Raw genomic sequence first — 14,711 nt, forward strand, 5'->3', positions numbered from 1 at the left:
TTTGCCCCTTTTGTCCAAAAGCATGTGAACAAAATCTGTCTTTAGAAAGCATGCAATGTTAATTTGTGAAATTCCTCTTGAGCCAAATCGGAGAATTTCAAATAATCAAGCAGAGCGTCGAATGACATGCGCGGCGTGATCGACAGTGTCATTGTGGATCATAATAGGAGATCGACATGCACATGGAAACTACGAGTACATAGTCACATAGTGCACTGTATTCTCTGCTGATCTTCTGCCTTGAGAAACGTATTGCGGTCCTTGTGGAATTAAAGCAAATTATTGCAAACCCGCCTGCCTATATACTAGGTGACTTGAACTTGCGGATCTTGTATTCATGCCCTATGTGACACGTCACGTGGCATTGAGAGTGACACCTGGACGAACATTCATCCTGCCCTCTATCACGCGCATGGTACCATCACTTGACAACAAGTCGAGATTCGAGGGCGGTCTGAAGAGCTTGGAAGATCAGCATCCTGCACGTCGATGTCCCAGTGAGAGTGGCCTTGAATCCTCCGGATAAAAGCGCGGGGTGTCATGTGAGGTTGACTGACGTTGCAGTCGGCGAATCTGGGCCACAGAGGAGGCAGTGACGCCGTTCAGATACTAGGGAGAACGGGCACAAGGGACCTAGAAATACCCCATGGGAACAAGATGTGGCCCCGTGGCCAGCACGATTGCGACCCAGAGGCTCAAGCCTGCCGCGAGGAAGGCCGCCAGAGGGATTTGCTTGTCTACCAAGTAAATCCGCTGTCAGCCACGCAGCCGCATAGATTCGGGCCGATATGGCAACGCTAATGGACTTGGCTCCTAGGCGCGTTTGCTCTTTAGGTTGCCCCTTCTACAGATCCGATCAATGGCTGTCTGGAATGCCTGAATAGGAAGGTTGGGATTCGATGGCTTAGCTCGAAGCGACGCTACCCCATACTGCTCGCAACATAAGCTTTGCCAGAGACAGGGGCATGCAGCCATGATGGAGCTGATGACTGACATGTGCTGTTCTAGGGAATGCTCAAGTGACAGTGGTTGACTGGTGCAGATGCGCTCTCTCCACTTGTTCAAGGTAACGTCTCACGGATACCAAGGCACTTGATGAGGAGCACTCGACCATCAACAGAAGCATTCTGATCCTTGAACAGCTTGGCAGAAACTGTGCCAAGTAGTCTGGCCAGATGAAGGAGAAGATGGTGTCGTTGATGCCCCTACGGAGAGAGAGCACCCGACTGTCAGTATAAAGCTTGCCAAATCTCTTGAAGAGAAACGATCGTGCAACCCGACTTGAGCTTCAAATCGCAGCTACATGGGCAGCTAGTCATCGTCATGAAGTTCACTACAGTCTGTGCCAGCCTGCTGTGCCTCGGGCAGGCCAACAGCTTCGCCGTTCCTCCGCTCCAGCCTCGACAGCAGTTCAAGGCGGAAGTCTTTTCCACCGATGAAATTATTCCTACCGACAGGACTGTCAAGATCGAGTCGACCCCCGTGCCTACTGGAACCCAGGAGGTACTTCCCGATCTCCCCGATGGCGTTGCGCCGCAGACGACCGGTACTGTCTACACCGAAATTTCTTCCCGGAGGAACCCACTCTTGACAAGCTCTATTTCCGAACCACGCAAGCTTCTCACGGCTGTTGCCTCACCAACCCTGGAGGCATACGGAGCCGAGATGACTACAGTTGACATGGACAAGCGTCAGAGCGCCGATATCTTCGCCAACCCCATTGGTACCAATGGACCCCCTTCCCAGATCCCGAGGCGTAGCGACCATCCCGTCTCTCGCGGTACGATTGTCAAGAATGGCGTCCTTTCCACCAACAAGTTCTACGCTGGCTTCCACTTGGGATCTCAGACGGACCCCATCTACCCCTTCCCCTATGCCTTGCAGTGGCCTCGTGGCGGGGGCGTCGCCCGCAGCTGGGGCATCTCCATCTCGCACTCTGAGGAGCGCCAGCGCGTTTTCGGCCCCGAAAAGTTCAACGGTGCGGCCGAGTACTATCTGAACCCCGTGGGCATCCAGTCCATGATCCTGTCTGCTGTCGAACTGGGGCCGGCTACGGTGATGCAGGTCGAGGATGTCACGGCCTTCTCTGCTCGCGCCGTACTCAGGCCTAGCGCTGGTGCTGCGCCCGCCGTGTCGTTTCCTCTTGTGCAGGGCATGCCATATGTGACAGGTCAGTTCACGGGTGGACGTCCCATGATCCAGACGGGCGTTTTCTTCCGCTCCATGACGCGTGTGCAGAACGACCCCAAGTCCGGCGTGGCCAAGTACAACTTTCTCCTTGAGGATGGAACTACCTGGATCGTGTATGGATATGCGACTAGCGGCAGCATGCTGGATCTCCAGCTTGTCAACCAGGGTCTCGCACAGAGCCGCAACAGTTTCACTGGCGTCGTCCAGATTGTCAAGAACCCTGGCGGCGCTGATGGTGTGCTCGACTATGGCGCTGGCATCTATCCCACAGGAGTGCGTCTGTCCGGCTCTGTCACGGGCAGCTCTGGCAGCTACTCGTTGAACTTCAACCGCGCCGGGCACATCCAGGGCAACCTGTACATGTATGCGCTGCCTCACCACGTCGAGTCCTTCAACAGCGACACGGCTGGACGTACCCAGAACATTAGGCTGGTCACCCTCACCAAGGGCCAGGCAAGACTCGTCAGGGGCAACTCGTGGACCATGCTGGAGAACAGCATCCCTACGGGCATGGACTTCGCCCCGTGGGACGGGACGACGAAGAGGACACTGTCCAGTGCTGCTAAATCGGCCATCCTGCCCATCGCCCGCTCTGACATCTCCCAGAACATGGATGTTCAGTCCAACTTGGACTCTATGTACTTTAGTGGCAAGGCTCTGGCCAAGTTTGCTCAGATTGTCTACCTCACCAACGACCTTCTAGGCGATGCTGGCCTGGCGCAAGCCGGCCTCAACAACCTCAAGGCTGCCTTCAACCGCTTCGCCAGCAACAGGCAGAAATACCCCCTGGTTTACGAGAGCGCATGGGGTGGTGTTGTCTCTTCTGCCTCCTACACAACTGGTGACGCCAACGCGGACTTTGGCAACGCCTACTACAACGACCACCACTTCCACTATGGTTATCACATCCTGGCCGCCGCGTACATTGGGCAGCTGGACCGCAACTGGATCAGCGCCAACCGCGACTACGTCAACATGCTCGTCCGCGACGTGGCCAATCCTTCCACCTCGGACACCTGGTTCCCCCAGTGGCGTAACTTTGACTGGTACCACGGCCACTCATGGGCCCACGGACTTTACCCATCCGCTGACGGGAAGAACCAGGAGTCGTCCTCGGAGGACGCCATGGCCGCCTATGCTATCAAGATGTGGGGGACCGTCACAGGCGACGCCGCCATGGTCGCGCGCGCCAACCTCATGCTCGCCGTGCAGACGCGCTCTTTCCGCAACTACTACTACTACGAGAACAACAACCCGACGCAGCCCGCGCGCTTCACCGGCAACAAGGTTGCCGGCATCCTGTTTGAGAACAAGATCCACCACACGACCTTCTTCTCGCCGGATATCGAGGCCATCCAGGGCATTCATATGATCCCCGTCCACGGTCCGACTGCCCTGGTGCGTAGTAAGAACTTTATCCGTGAGGAATGGGACGCCTTCTTCAGCAATGGACGGGTCGACCGCTTCGACAACCCGTGGAAGGGCATCGCGTACGCGCAGTATGCGCTGGTCAACCCACAAGCTGCCTGGTCATTCTTTGCGTCCGGTAGCTTTCAGGACCGCTGGATCGATGGCGGTGCCTCCAGGTCGTGGTACATGGCGTACGCTGCTGGTGAGTAGTTTCCCTGACTTGATCCCTCGCATGCTGAAGGCGCAACTGACCTTTCTTTTCTTTAGCCCTTGGCGGTGCGTAGGCGCACAAAGACCATGAGATACGCAGGTGCACAACATTGAGGAAAGGGGTTCTGACACTTATCACTGTGGTTGCATTCCTGTGGACGGGCATGTGCCAGCAAGGTCTATGCCCGGGCACATGAGATGGCGTTGAGATATGCCCATTACCTCTCATCAGTACCATATTGAGCAAAAGATGCAATGCCCTTCGGTCTGGCCCCGAAAGTCCGTACCATTCCCCGCATGCTCCCCCAGACACCACGTTGCTGATGCATGGGCCGCGCATGATACCTGGCAGCCCTGGTCTCCTTTGAATCAGCCCCCCACCCCCCGGGCTTTTTACCCCAGATTATTGCGTCACGACTCGGCAGTAGAAGCCCCAAAAGCCAACTGAGGATTCCCTCGTGACCAAGTAGAGCGTGACACAGCTCCATCTTCCGAGAATTACTCCATGTAGTCAGCACACCGACATCTCCAAAGTCCAGACGGCAAGGGGAAAGTGCCAATCCACTCGTGGCGCTATACAATTTCGTCGAGAAGGGCATAAAAACGAGCCAGGCTCCCCCTGGCCTTATGTGCTTAACTTCCAACGCCATCAGATCTACCCGACGATATGATGCTCCAAGCAAGTCTCGCCCTCGCTGCTCTCGCCAGCTTCGTATGTGCCTCACCTGTACTCGACAAGCGTGCAATCAGCTGTGTGAGCGCTGGTGCCACGGCGACTGCCCGATGGACTGACGCTGCCGGCAAGACGTGCACCTTCACGGGCATCGTGGGTAGCAACTTTGGCGCCAGCCCTTCTGGGAGCGGAGAGTGCGTACCGCAAGCCTGAGTGGCGAAGAAAATGGCTAACACGCTCCAGCTACTCATGCAACGGTCGTTGCGGCGCCGGGTGCAGTGGTACTGCTCTGGGCAATGCCTACACGCTGGACTGCTTCTCCCACGACATCTGCTCGTACTTCAACAACGCAAGCGGCGGCGCCAGGTACGTGGCTCACAAGTTACTTCACGAAGCGGTTCTAGGTGCTAACTGGCAGTATGATAGTGATCCCAACTGCGGAGCGGCATTCAATTCTGCCATTGACGACACTGCTTTCGGCGCTGTCCGAGGATGTGGCCAGACTAACCCCAATAACGATGTCTCAAAGCCAAGCAACCAGCCCGTGTGTGTTTCATAGCTGCTCACAAAGGAGAAGGACACGAAGAGGTTTTTTAAAACGTCTTCTATCTGGGTGCCATAGCGGCGACGCCAAGAGCTTCATCATTCCGTAGAATTGCCCAAGCCTCATCCGGGCCAAGTGCTTCCTCATTCCTTGCGCCTTCAGTCATCATTCCGTACAACTGCTCAAACCTCATCAGGGCGAGCCAAAAGCTTCTATCCAAAATAACAATAGGGGTATTTCCATGATCCAACGCCGACGCAATGCCACAAAACTTTCCAATCGAACCACAAACGCCCGCGAGATAATCCATGCCAAAAAGAACCAGTAGTAAGCAAACTCCAACACAACGTGATAGTCATACCATTTGAGACCTCGTTCGTGACCTGGTGATCCGAGGGGTGCCAGGCCTGGAGGAGGGGGCCACGGTGGTTTTCTTGGCCTTCTTGGGCTTGGGTGTGGCGGTTTTCTTCGCTGCCGCGACAGTCTTGACGACTGGGGCGATTTCTTCGAGGGGTTCTTTCCAACCCACGCCCTGGGTGCTGATGCGCTCGGACCCGTCATTCTCCGAGGGAGAGGAGCTCGAGTACGCCTCGAGGTACCTAGCCTGGACGACCTCGAGCGACTCATTCTTGCCGCGGTTCTTGCGCGTGTTGGCGCTGGTGCGGCGGGCCAATTCGGCCTGCTCCAGGCGCATGGCGCTCAGGCTGGGCGCCTTTCCGCTCTTGACGGCGGTGAGTATGGCGGACTTGGTAGAAGCAACTGCGCCAGGCTGCGCACGTGCTCGCACCGATCTACGGGGAGGCGGCTTGGAGGGTGTGGCTGGCGCCTCCTTTGTGATGCGCGTTTTCTTCGCGTCGCTGCCGTTCTCCTTGTCGTCCTCCAGCTTTTCCTCCAGCTTGCGTTTGGGGGGACTGGGAGAGGCGTTGGGGCTTCTTTCGCCCAGTGGCGTGCGCGCCAGGGCAGGCTTGGACTTCGAGATGAAGGCGCGCAGATAGGCGCGGCCAGGACTGTCCAGAGCCGTAGCTTTGTCCGCCATGTGCGGGAGCTGGTTGTATAATTCAACAGCCTGTGGCTGGGGCTGTGTGTCAAGCACGATTGGTGCAGAGGGTGCTTCGACCACGTCTTGTGGGAGCAAATCTTCAGCCTGTGACTGGGTCTGGATGTCGAGTACAGTAGGTGCAGATGTGGCTTCAACCACTTCTAGTGGGAGCCAATAATCAGCCTGGGACTGGGGCTCAATGTTGTGCGTAGAGGGGGCTTTCAGCACGTCTTGTGGGAGCGATATTCCATCAGCCTGTGACTGGGGCTGGTTGTCTGGTGCAGAGGGGGCTTCAACCATTTCTTGTGGGAGCAAAGAATCAACAGCATGTGGCTGGTTCTGGCGCGGGGACATGTCGCGACCATAGGGAGAGAAGTCGGAAACCATGAGGGTATCATCATCGAAATCAATGAGAGAAAAGTCCGCGACGGTCAGGGTATCGTCGTCGGTCCTCGGTGAATGAGCTAGCGAGGCGTCATAGACGGCAAGGGTATCGTCCCTTCCCACCGTCATCGTGCTGTCTTCAGAGAAGGATTCAGCATCAGGTGCTTGTTGAGGCATGAAGTCGAGGTATCGTTTGGGAAGCTTAATCCGCACAACACAACGATCGTCCTCCAACTCGGTTGAAACCTTAAAAGCAACACCTCCACACTTTGTGTCGACCAGACGAGCAAGCTTATTGACGGCTGTATTCTGACGTGTGTCGCGGAAAATGTCGTTTCCTGGGACGTGAACAGGTCCAGCAAATGGCGAAGAGACATCAGGTGATGCACCTGCTGCGTCACCAGCACAATCCAGCTTGGAAGGTGTCACGAGAAGCGAGGCAGAAACGGAGGCAGAGCGCTCGGAATCAGTGACAGAAGGCAAACTGAAGACGCGAGACGATCGGTTCAGCACCGGTGTACAGCTCAGAGCGGGCGAGCTGTGGGCCGACTCAGACGCAATGTCGGACAAAGCAGGACGACCAAGCTCAGCGAGACGAATGCGAGGCTGGCGTGAGGCGGCCAGCAGGTACATGCAGCCTGGCCGGTAGCGAAGCGCGGTGGCGTCCTCAACGGGCTCTCCGTGCAGAGTGCGCTTGGGGCGGGCGAAGTGGTCGGGGCGCGCGGCCAGCTCATTGATCGCCATGCTGTACGCAAGCTCTATCTCGAACTCCATAGGCCGCAGATTGGCGGGAGACTCAAATGCCGTGAGCCCAGGCACCTGCTCTTCCTCAACACGCTGATGCTTTGGCGTGCTGGTCGCGTGATGCTCGTCGAAGTAGTGTGAGTCCAGGCAAGAGGTACCGTGAGTTGAGGGCGCTGAGGTGACTGAATTGCCGATGGGTTTGGCCAAAGTGGTGTAGTAAGGTCGAACAGGCTTGATCATGTTCCGAGGATTGTTGTGTGGGACAAGTGACGCAGAGGGCTTGGGAATGCGATCCCAAGGCTTTAGCAGCCGGGTGAACCACCCAGAGGGCGTTGCCAGCACCCGCCCGGGCGGGGGATCGTTCAGTGGCATGGTGAGACACTGTTCCAGAACTTGAAAGTGTGAACTTGTATCGTACTTGTCAAGTTGTCAATGTGTGCGAGAATTGTATGCAGCCAATCTCTGGAATGCGTTCTTGAGTCAGGAATTATCTTGATTGACTGATCGATCTGAAAGTGAGTGGGGGGGAAGGAAAGACATCGTCTCATGAGGGCGGGAGCGACCCATCATATATACGCGGTTGCCCCAAGTAAACAATGCCAAGGATCATTCGGCAGAACCATGGCGCTAAGCCACATTTGGCCTCACCGCCAATGTCGAGGGCTATCAAATTGAGTTCAACGTCAAGGTTTCAACAAGGTTGGAATTTACAGGCGACAAACTACCACCAAGTCTGCTCAATTGACTGTCTTCTGCGTCATTCCAAAGCCAAAGCCAAACTGAACTCCCTCCCAGCCACAAAGATGCATCAGAACAGGCGACGTGGTTTCAATTCTGGTGAGGCTTGGATCAAACGCACGGACGACTGAACTCACCAACATGCGAGTTTCTCGCTAGGCGAACTTTGCAAACAGGAATCAGGACATGAGGTTGCCGTATTTCTTGCTCTTTGACTGGTCGGTAAATGGCTGTCAAAGTTCAACGCTCGCCACCTATCAAAAATTGGTGTTGCAATCACCATCAAAGATCACTCCAGGAAGGCGAGCAACACAAAGTGCAAAGTGTACGAATTTGGACGCCGCACACGCTATAGAAACGTATGGTTGATTGCGCACCTTTTGTTTTAGTTTGGCTGCAAAGGTGTCTCAACTGATTCATTTTGCCACCCTCGTCGCTGACCAGTTGAGGCATGCATCTACCGCGTACTCATATCATCTTTCTTGTCTGGCGTAGAGAGCTCAAAGACGAGTGTTAGGCAGCGCGGGTTGTACTATGCATAAGGCTGAACATAATCACGTTTGGCAATAGTTCACGTCCTTTCCTGACTGTGTGAGCTTGTTCCAAGGCTCGTTCAAGGTGCGATATAGGCATGACGTCCGTGGTGAGACATGAGCCTATCAATTCACCAGAACTACCATCTTTGCAAAAAAGGTCCGGGCTGTTCGCCGACATCCTCTGACTACCATTGGCAACGACCAGTGGAAAAAGTTTGGCCACCGGTTCAATATTGGGCTGGCCACCACGCAGCTCAAGTATGCTCGCTCTGCCACTGGGCCTTTCGCGCTGCAGGACATGATGATGGCAGCTGACAGTGAGATGAAAAGCTTACTTCTGACAGTCTAATGTCACTGCAATGGTTACAATAGGTGGCTCGTTGATTGTTGCATCGTGGGTCATCATTGCTGCCATTCATGCTGCTGAACGGTGACACCAGCGCCTGTTTGTCATGAAATAGATGTCTTTAAATCGCCAGCAAGTCTTGCCAATGGCCAAAAAAAAAAGTGCTGGAGTTGAGTATTAAGAGGCTCTGAAGGACGAAAATGTGCCGTACATCAAACGCTTCTGTCAACCTGGGCCCTGTTGCCCTCGCGCCTCATCCACGCATGGGGAGAAACATGCTTAGTATGTGGACTGAGTACTCCATCACTTTACATTGGGCAGCTGAGATAGGGATCTCATTGACCAGATATCTCATCGTGTCGATGAAAAGGTACCCGGTAAGGGTGTCGTTTCCGATTCTGTGTCAGAGGTAGACATTAGGGTAGGTCACCCGGAGCGTACGATAAGACCTATGGTGCTCTGTAGAGAATCGCACATGAATTCCACTCAAAAACCTACCCAGAACGCACTGACTTATACTAATTTACCACCTTCCAAAGTATTCTTATAGCAACTGAGCTCAGAATACCGCATTGTAGTACTGGGCACTTTGAGTCTTTGACCAATCAAGCTATAGTTCCACCTTGAACCCTTTTGAGCCTAGCGCACATGCCCCTCCCCTCCCTCCATGACCATGAGGCTCCAGTCCCTCCCACATCGCCAACCGGCAGCTGGCAGCCTGGAAGCTCAACGTCATCAGAATAGCTGCAGGCATCGTCCTATCAATCACCGACCAAGATCTCCTGACGACAAAGCGCATCAGACAAATCATCCACGCGCATCGCACATCTCTTTGAACCAGACGACACTCTTTCCGACAAGACGCCCCGAACGGTTGCGCCGCCACAATGAACCGCCTCTTTGGTGCCAAACAAACCGGGCCCAAGCCCACCCTCAACGGCGCAATTTCCAACATTGACACCCGCGTCGCCTCCATCGACACCAAGCTCAAAGCCCTCAATGGCGAACTCTCCGCCTACCAGGAGAAGCTCGCAAAGATGCGCGAGGGGCCCGGCAAGCAGGCCATCAAGCAAAAAGCCCTCAAGGTCCTGCAGAAGCGCAAGGCTTACGAGGCCGAAAAAGACAAGCTCGAGAGCCAGGTCTGGAACATGGAGCAGGCGCAGAGCATGCAGGACAACTTGAAGAACGTTATGACCCAGGTGGACGCCATGAAAACGACCAACAAGGAGCTGCGGAAACAGTACGGCAAGATTGACATTGACAAGATCGAGCGGCTGCAGGATGACATGGCGGATCTCATGGACGTGGGCAACGACATACAGGAGAGCCTGTCGAGGGGCTACGATATCCCCGACGACGTCGACGAGACGGAGCTGGACGCAGAGCTCGAGGCGCTGGGTCTGGAGCAGGAGCTCGAGCAGGAGATGGGTGGTGCGGTGCCTGGCTTTCTACAAGACGAAGTGGTGCCTGAATTTGTGGACGAGCCACCGCAGGCAGAAGACAAGGTGAAGCAGGTGGCAGGGTGAGCGTCAGCAAGGGAGTGTGCCTTCTCTTGTCCATATTTTACGTCCACATTTTGTTTCGAGCGCAATTTGAACAGATATTAGGTATTCATCTCCGCTATCATGTATATCGTCGGCTTGGTAGTAATTTTTATGGGACAGGTATGTACCGTGAGATATGCTATACACAAGACTATTCAGTCAGTCAATCGCGGCGAAGAAGCGACTGGCTTCCTCTAGCTCGGGATCTCCGTTGCAGAAATCCCACCCCACCAGGATCGAGGCCTGGCTGCAGCAGATAAGTTTGCGTGCGTCGAACTGGAGCTTGAACACGCGACACGACGCATTGTCTGCAAAGGGCAGAGGCTGACCTGGGTGAAGCGCGTTTGCGGGTGGATTGGCGTGCAGGGTTGGAACGTTACTTGGCACTGTGTGGTGCTGATGAGATTCGGCCGGCGGCGCTGGAGTCTGTGCTAGTGGCGCAGCGGGCATGGGCGCATCACCGTCGTTATCTGTCGTCGAGGTCTGCGAGCCTTGTCTGACGGATGCCACGCCCTGGGAGGCTGCAGACCCTGCCGTAGGTGCCATGGAGATGTTCGATGCCATGCTTTCCTGCCGCTGCAGTCTGCGTGCAGTCTGTAGCCCATTTACCGCTGCCTCCAACACCAATCGCAGGTCACGCCGCATATCCTGTGATGTTTCTCGATCAATGGCCTTTTGTAAATATGTGTAATGGGCCAAAAGACCTGGGTAATTCGCCAGCGCTTGTTGCAGCATCGACGATCCAGAAAGAACGACTTGGTCTATGAGCGCGGTGTAGATTCCCGATGACAGGTAGGGCTGTGAATCATGGACGTTGGGCATTGGGAGAGAGACTTGTCCCAGACCACACGCTTGCGCGACGACGCTGCTTTGCTGAGCCAGTCTCGCCACAGGGTCGGGATTCTCTAGTTCCTCCATAGCCCGCTGGTGCGCAGCCGTAGCGGCTTCGTTCTGACGGAGACGGTGCGCCGGTTTCCAAACACCCTCTTTATCGCGCCGCCAGATGATGATGCTATGGTCGTATGAACCGGAAACGATCCGGCCATACCTCCTACCGCCACCGCCATCTGGAGGCAAACTAAGATTGCCATATGCGTGGATGTCTTCAGGTCGTGATCCGCCAGCACTGGCTTCACGGGCGCGAGGTCTTGGATCTTCAAGGTCAATGCGGCCACTGTTGACAGCCTCCAAGAAGTCTTGATTAATCCGCCTCGCATCAACGATATCCTGGTGGCGACTATAAGGCAGATCGCCAAATCCAGCTTGCAGAGTGCGCACCAGCTGTTCATGGCCCTTGAGAGTGGCGATGTTAACACCCGTCGGGGCATCGAAGATGCTGACAGCGCAGTCACTGCTGCCGCTCACGATTCTTCGGCCGTCAAATTCGACGCATGCAACTCCCTTCTCGTGTGCAGGTATGGTCATGGTGCAGGTCATGGTCGGCCAGTCCCACACCTTGACGTGCCTGTCACCAGACACCGAGACAACCTGACGCCCTCGGATGGCGATGGAATTTACGGCAGCACCATGGCCTTCCAGCCTCCCAATCATGGAGAATGGTGGTTTGATGGGAAGCTCGCGGGCCAATTCCGGCTCATACCCCATGTATTGAAGCTTCTTGACGGCTGGGAGGAACACATCAGAATCGTACCCGAGCTCACCAAATCGCAGCGGTTTTCGATTGAAGATTTTGATGCTCTTGTCCTTGGATGATGTGATCAGAACGTCCTTGTCAAACTTAACATTGAGCACAGATTCGTAATGAGCTTTGGTAATCTTCTGGAGGATCTCGCCGGTAGAGAACTTCCACACAATGATATCGGAATCACTGCTCCCTGAAACGAGTAGATCCTCGGCGGGATCTGCGTCGAATTGCAGGCATAGCACTGAACCGCGATGACCGGTCAGGGGCGCCCTCATCAGTCTCCGCGTGTGCATATTCCAAATCCTCATAGACTTGTCCCGGCTCCCACTCACGAGAAAGTTGCTATCGTACATGAGGGTATATATGCATTCGTGATGGCCTTCCTCGGGGTGTCTGGGATGTGGTAGGGTGAAGGGTACTGCTTTCCCGAGTTCCCAATTTGATTCGAGGCGCCGCCTCATGTTGTATAGGTATTTCCAGTTGATTCGATAACGGGACTCGCGCGCATCCCAAGTCCATAGAGTCGATCGTCGTAAGCGTTGGGGGTTATGTGCGGTCAAAGTGGGGGGTAATATATTCTCTGGGGTCGCACACAGGTCGCGTCGTCGTGATCGGTCTGCCGTTGAACTTCGTGATATCCCTTCCTCTCGACCCGGACCGTCTGGGAAGGCCGCAACCATGCGGCTATTCGAGAAAGAGGAGTCTGGGGAACTGAAGATGCTTCTCGACCTCCCACCAGCGCCAAAATTGCTACTGGAGTCGCCTCGTGTACGCTCACTGCTGTCGGACATGAATATATCAGTGTCGCCATCGTCCCGCGCCACCCGTCGAATCTTGCTCGAGTGCCCATCGGTACTCTGCATGCGCTGTAAATGTCCTATAGACTCTGTGAGACCGTGCGTCACCCGCTGCTCCCATTTTGTGATCTCGTTGCGCACCACCTTCCAGCCCTCGAGATGGTACATTCGCTCCCATAGTTTGTAGTCGAGAGAGAGCTCATACCAAGCTCTGCACGTGCGGAGGACATTGATCAAAGAGTCGGGTTCGAGGAAGTTGAGGATCTTGAGGCAGACTTCGGTGGGCAGATAGCGGACAAAGTCGATGTACAATCGGGGGCTTAATCGTTCGACAATCTCGCAGACGGCCGCCGTGGGCAATTGGTTTAGGAGAGCCATAGTGAGCTCTTTCTTCAGCTCAAGGGGCAGATAGGCAGCGTTCGAGGCGATCCAGGCCGGCAGGTCTTCGGTTCTGACGTTTGACAGGGCGCTCGAGAGCTCGTTGTCCCCGGAAGTTCCCAAGGGATCCTCAGAGTAGCCTTCGTCGGGCTGGTGTGTGGGGGAGAAGGTGTCCATCGTCAGTCGATCTCTCTTCGACATGATCGCGTACTTCAAGCCTTGTTTGAACGAGCATCAGGTAGTAATCGACTCGGGCCAGGTGCGGAACGGCGCTTGGGGTCGAGGCGCAAGAAGGTGACAAGAATGCGACTGGGTAGATCGAGGACAGCCTTGGAGAGAGGAGAATTGAATGCTCTTGGTAGGAGCTAAATATTCTGTGGTGGGAGTTGAGTTAGAGGGGAATGCAGAACGATAGCGGTGGTCACTGGACAGTGGCGATGATGCTATTGTTGTTGTTGTCGGCAAGCAAGCAAGGCTTTTGGCGCAAGTGACGACCCAACGCCAAATACAGGGAATGAAGGCGGCGGGCGCTAGTGCCATCTTGAGGTGGGGCAATCCGACCTCAGGGACACGGACTCCGTGAGATTAGGTCACTGTGGGATGGGAACAGTGGACACAACTGTCTACAGAGTATTTTAGTACCTGCTAGAATCAGGATGATGATACCAACAAGTATACGTACAATCGCTCACAACAAGGGACTTTTGAATGTGTTTTGCACCTATGCGCTCGATCCCGCTTCTGATTACCTTCACAAAGCTTGACTTCAAGCATTTAGCCTGGTCGTGTGCCCTAAGCGTCAAAGCATAAATTTAGCTTAACCTGGAACATATGTCAGGAATTTTTTACAAGGAGTGCTGGCTTTCTTCCGAGCGGAAGTATAGAAAACGACTTAGACGGTGTTCGCCTTTTGTTTTCGTTAGTCAGAGAAACGTTAATAGCATAATGTCGCGGTCATTATTTAAGTCAGTACTTTTGTCTGTCCTGTTTGCTTGGGTTGTTCATGTTTCACCATCCACTGAAAGTTGTAAATGTATCTGAACTTAGCAGCTATACTAGTGGTCTGCGTGAGGCGATTCATTGACCTCCTAAAAAAAGAACCTTGAGGATGGCTGCATGCGCCGCTGGCAACTAATAAGCCACAAGACTGAACACTTGCTCCCCTCGCTTGAACTAATGTCGTCCGACAGAACACAAAAAGCAGCTAGGCCAGCAGGACTATAGAAAGCGTAACACGACATCTGGAGCTAGTCTCATCAAAGACAAACTTAATTCATGCCAGGGACGCGAAATGCGGAAAAGCACGACTAATAATACTACTCGAACGTGTTCTCGTGATGGGCGATGCGCCTGACAGAGCTGCCAAGCCGGCAGTGCTCTGCAAGGTCCACTCCATGATGCGAGTCGCCCGGCAATTATTACTACGCAGCTTTCTTGATCCTTTCATGGCTATTGACCCACGAGTAGCTGGAGTGATTTGCTGGCGACACGAGTGGCTGCCTACCCACATGCACTGAACAAGATCAAACTGGG

General features: G+C 54.5%; 4 protein-coding genes across 4 annotated transcripts; 2 read left to right on the forward strand and 2 right to left on the reverse strand.

The window, feature by feature from the left end:
* Positions 1–1,323: 1,323 nt before the first annotated feature.
* J7T54_000761 (uncharacterized protein) lies at positions 1,324–5,042 on the forward strand (the record flags this gene model as incomplete). Its single annotated transcript, XM_051509419.1, has 5 exons — positions 1,324–3,802; positions 3,868–3,876; positions 4,464–4,677; positions 4,727–4,849; positions 4,910–5,042. 5 exons carry the CDS (start codon positions 1,324–1,326, stop codon positions 5,040–5,042), a joined length of 2,958 nt encoding a protein of 985 aa, XP_051359583.1.
* A 340-nt stretch (positions 5,043–5,382) lies between these two features.
* Positions 5,383–7,434, reverse strand: J7T54_000762 (uncharacterized protein; the record flags this gene model as incomplete). Its single annotated transcript, XM_051509420.1, has 1 exon — positions 5,383–7,434. One exon carries the CDS (start codon positions 7,432–7,434, stop codon positions 5,383–5,385), a length of 2,052 nt encoding a protein of 683 aa, XP_051359584.1.
* A 2,267-nt stretch (positions 7,435–9,701) lies between these two features.
* On the forward strand, positions 9,702–10,340 carry J7T54_000763 (Snf7 protein; the record flags this gene model as incomplete). The annotated part of the gene is made up of 1 exon (XM_051509421.1): positions 9,702–10,340. The coding sequence occupies one exon, from the start codon at positions 9,702–9,704 to the stop codon at positions 10,338–10,340; it is 639 nt and encodes a 212-aa protein (XP_051359585.1).
* Positions 10,341–10,517: 177 nt separating this feature from the next.
* J7T54_000764 (F-box and WD-40 domain protein 1/11) lies at positions 10,518–13,355 on the reverse strand (the record flags this gene model as incomplete). The annotated part of the gene is made up of 2 exons (XM_051509422.1): positions 10,518–12,244; positions 12,782–13,355. The coding sequence occupies 2 exons, from the start codon at positions 13,353–13,355 to the stop codon at positions 10,518–10,520; spliced, it is 2,301 nt and encodes a 766-aa protein (XP_051359586.1).
* Positions 13,356–14,711: the final 1,356 nt, after the last annotated feature.

This window comes from Emericellopsis cladophorae, assembly GCF_022114955.1.
Source record: "Emericellopsis cladophorae strain MUM 19.33 chromosome Unknown NODE_61_length_124206_cov_123_114172, whole genome shotgun sequence".
In the NCBI taxonomy this organism is placed as follows: Eukaryota; Fungi; Ascomycota; class Sordariomycetes; order Hypocreales; family Bionectriaceae; genus Emericellopsis; species Emericellopsis cladophorae.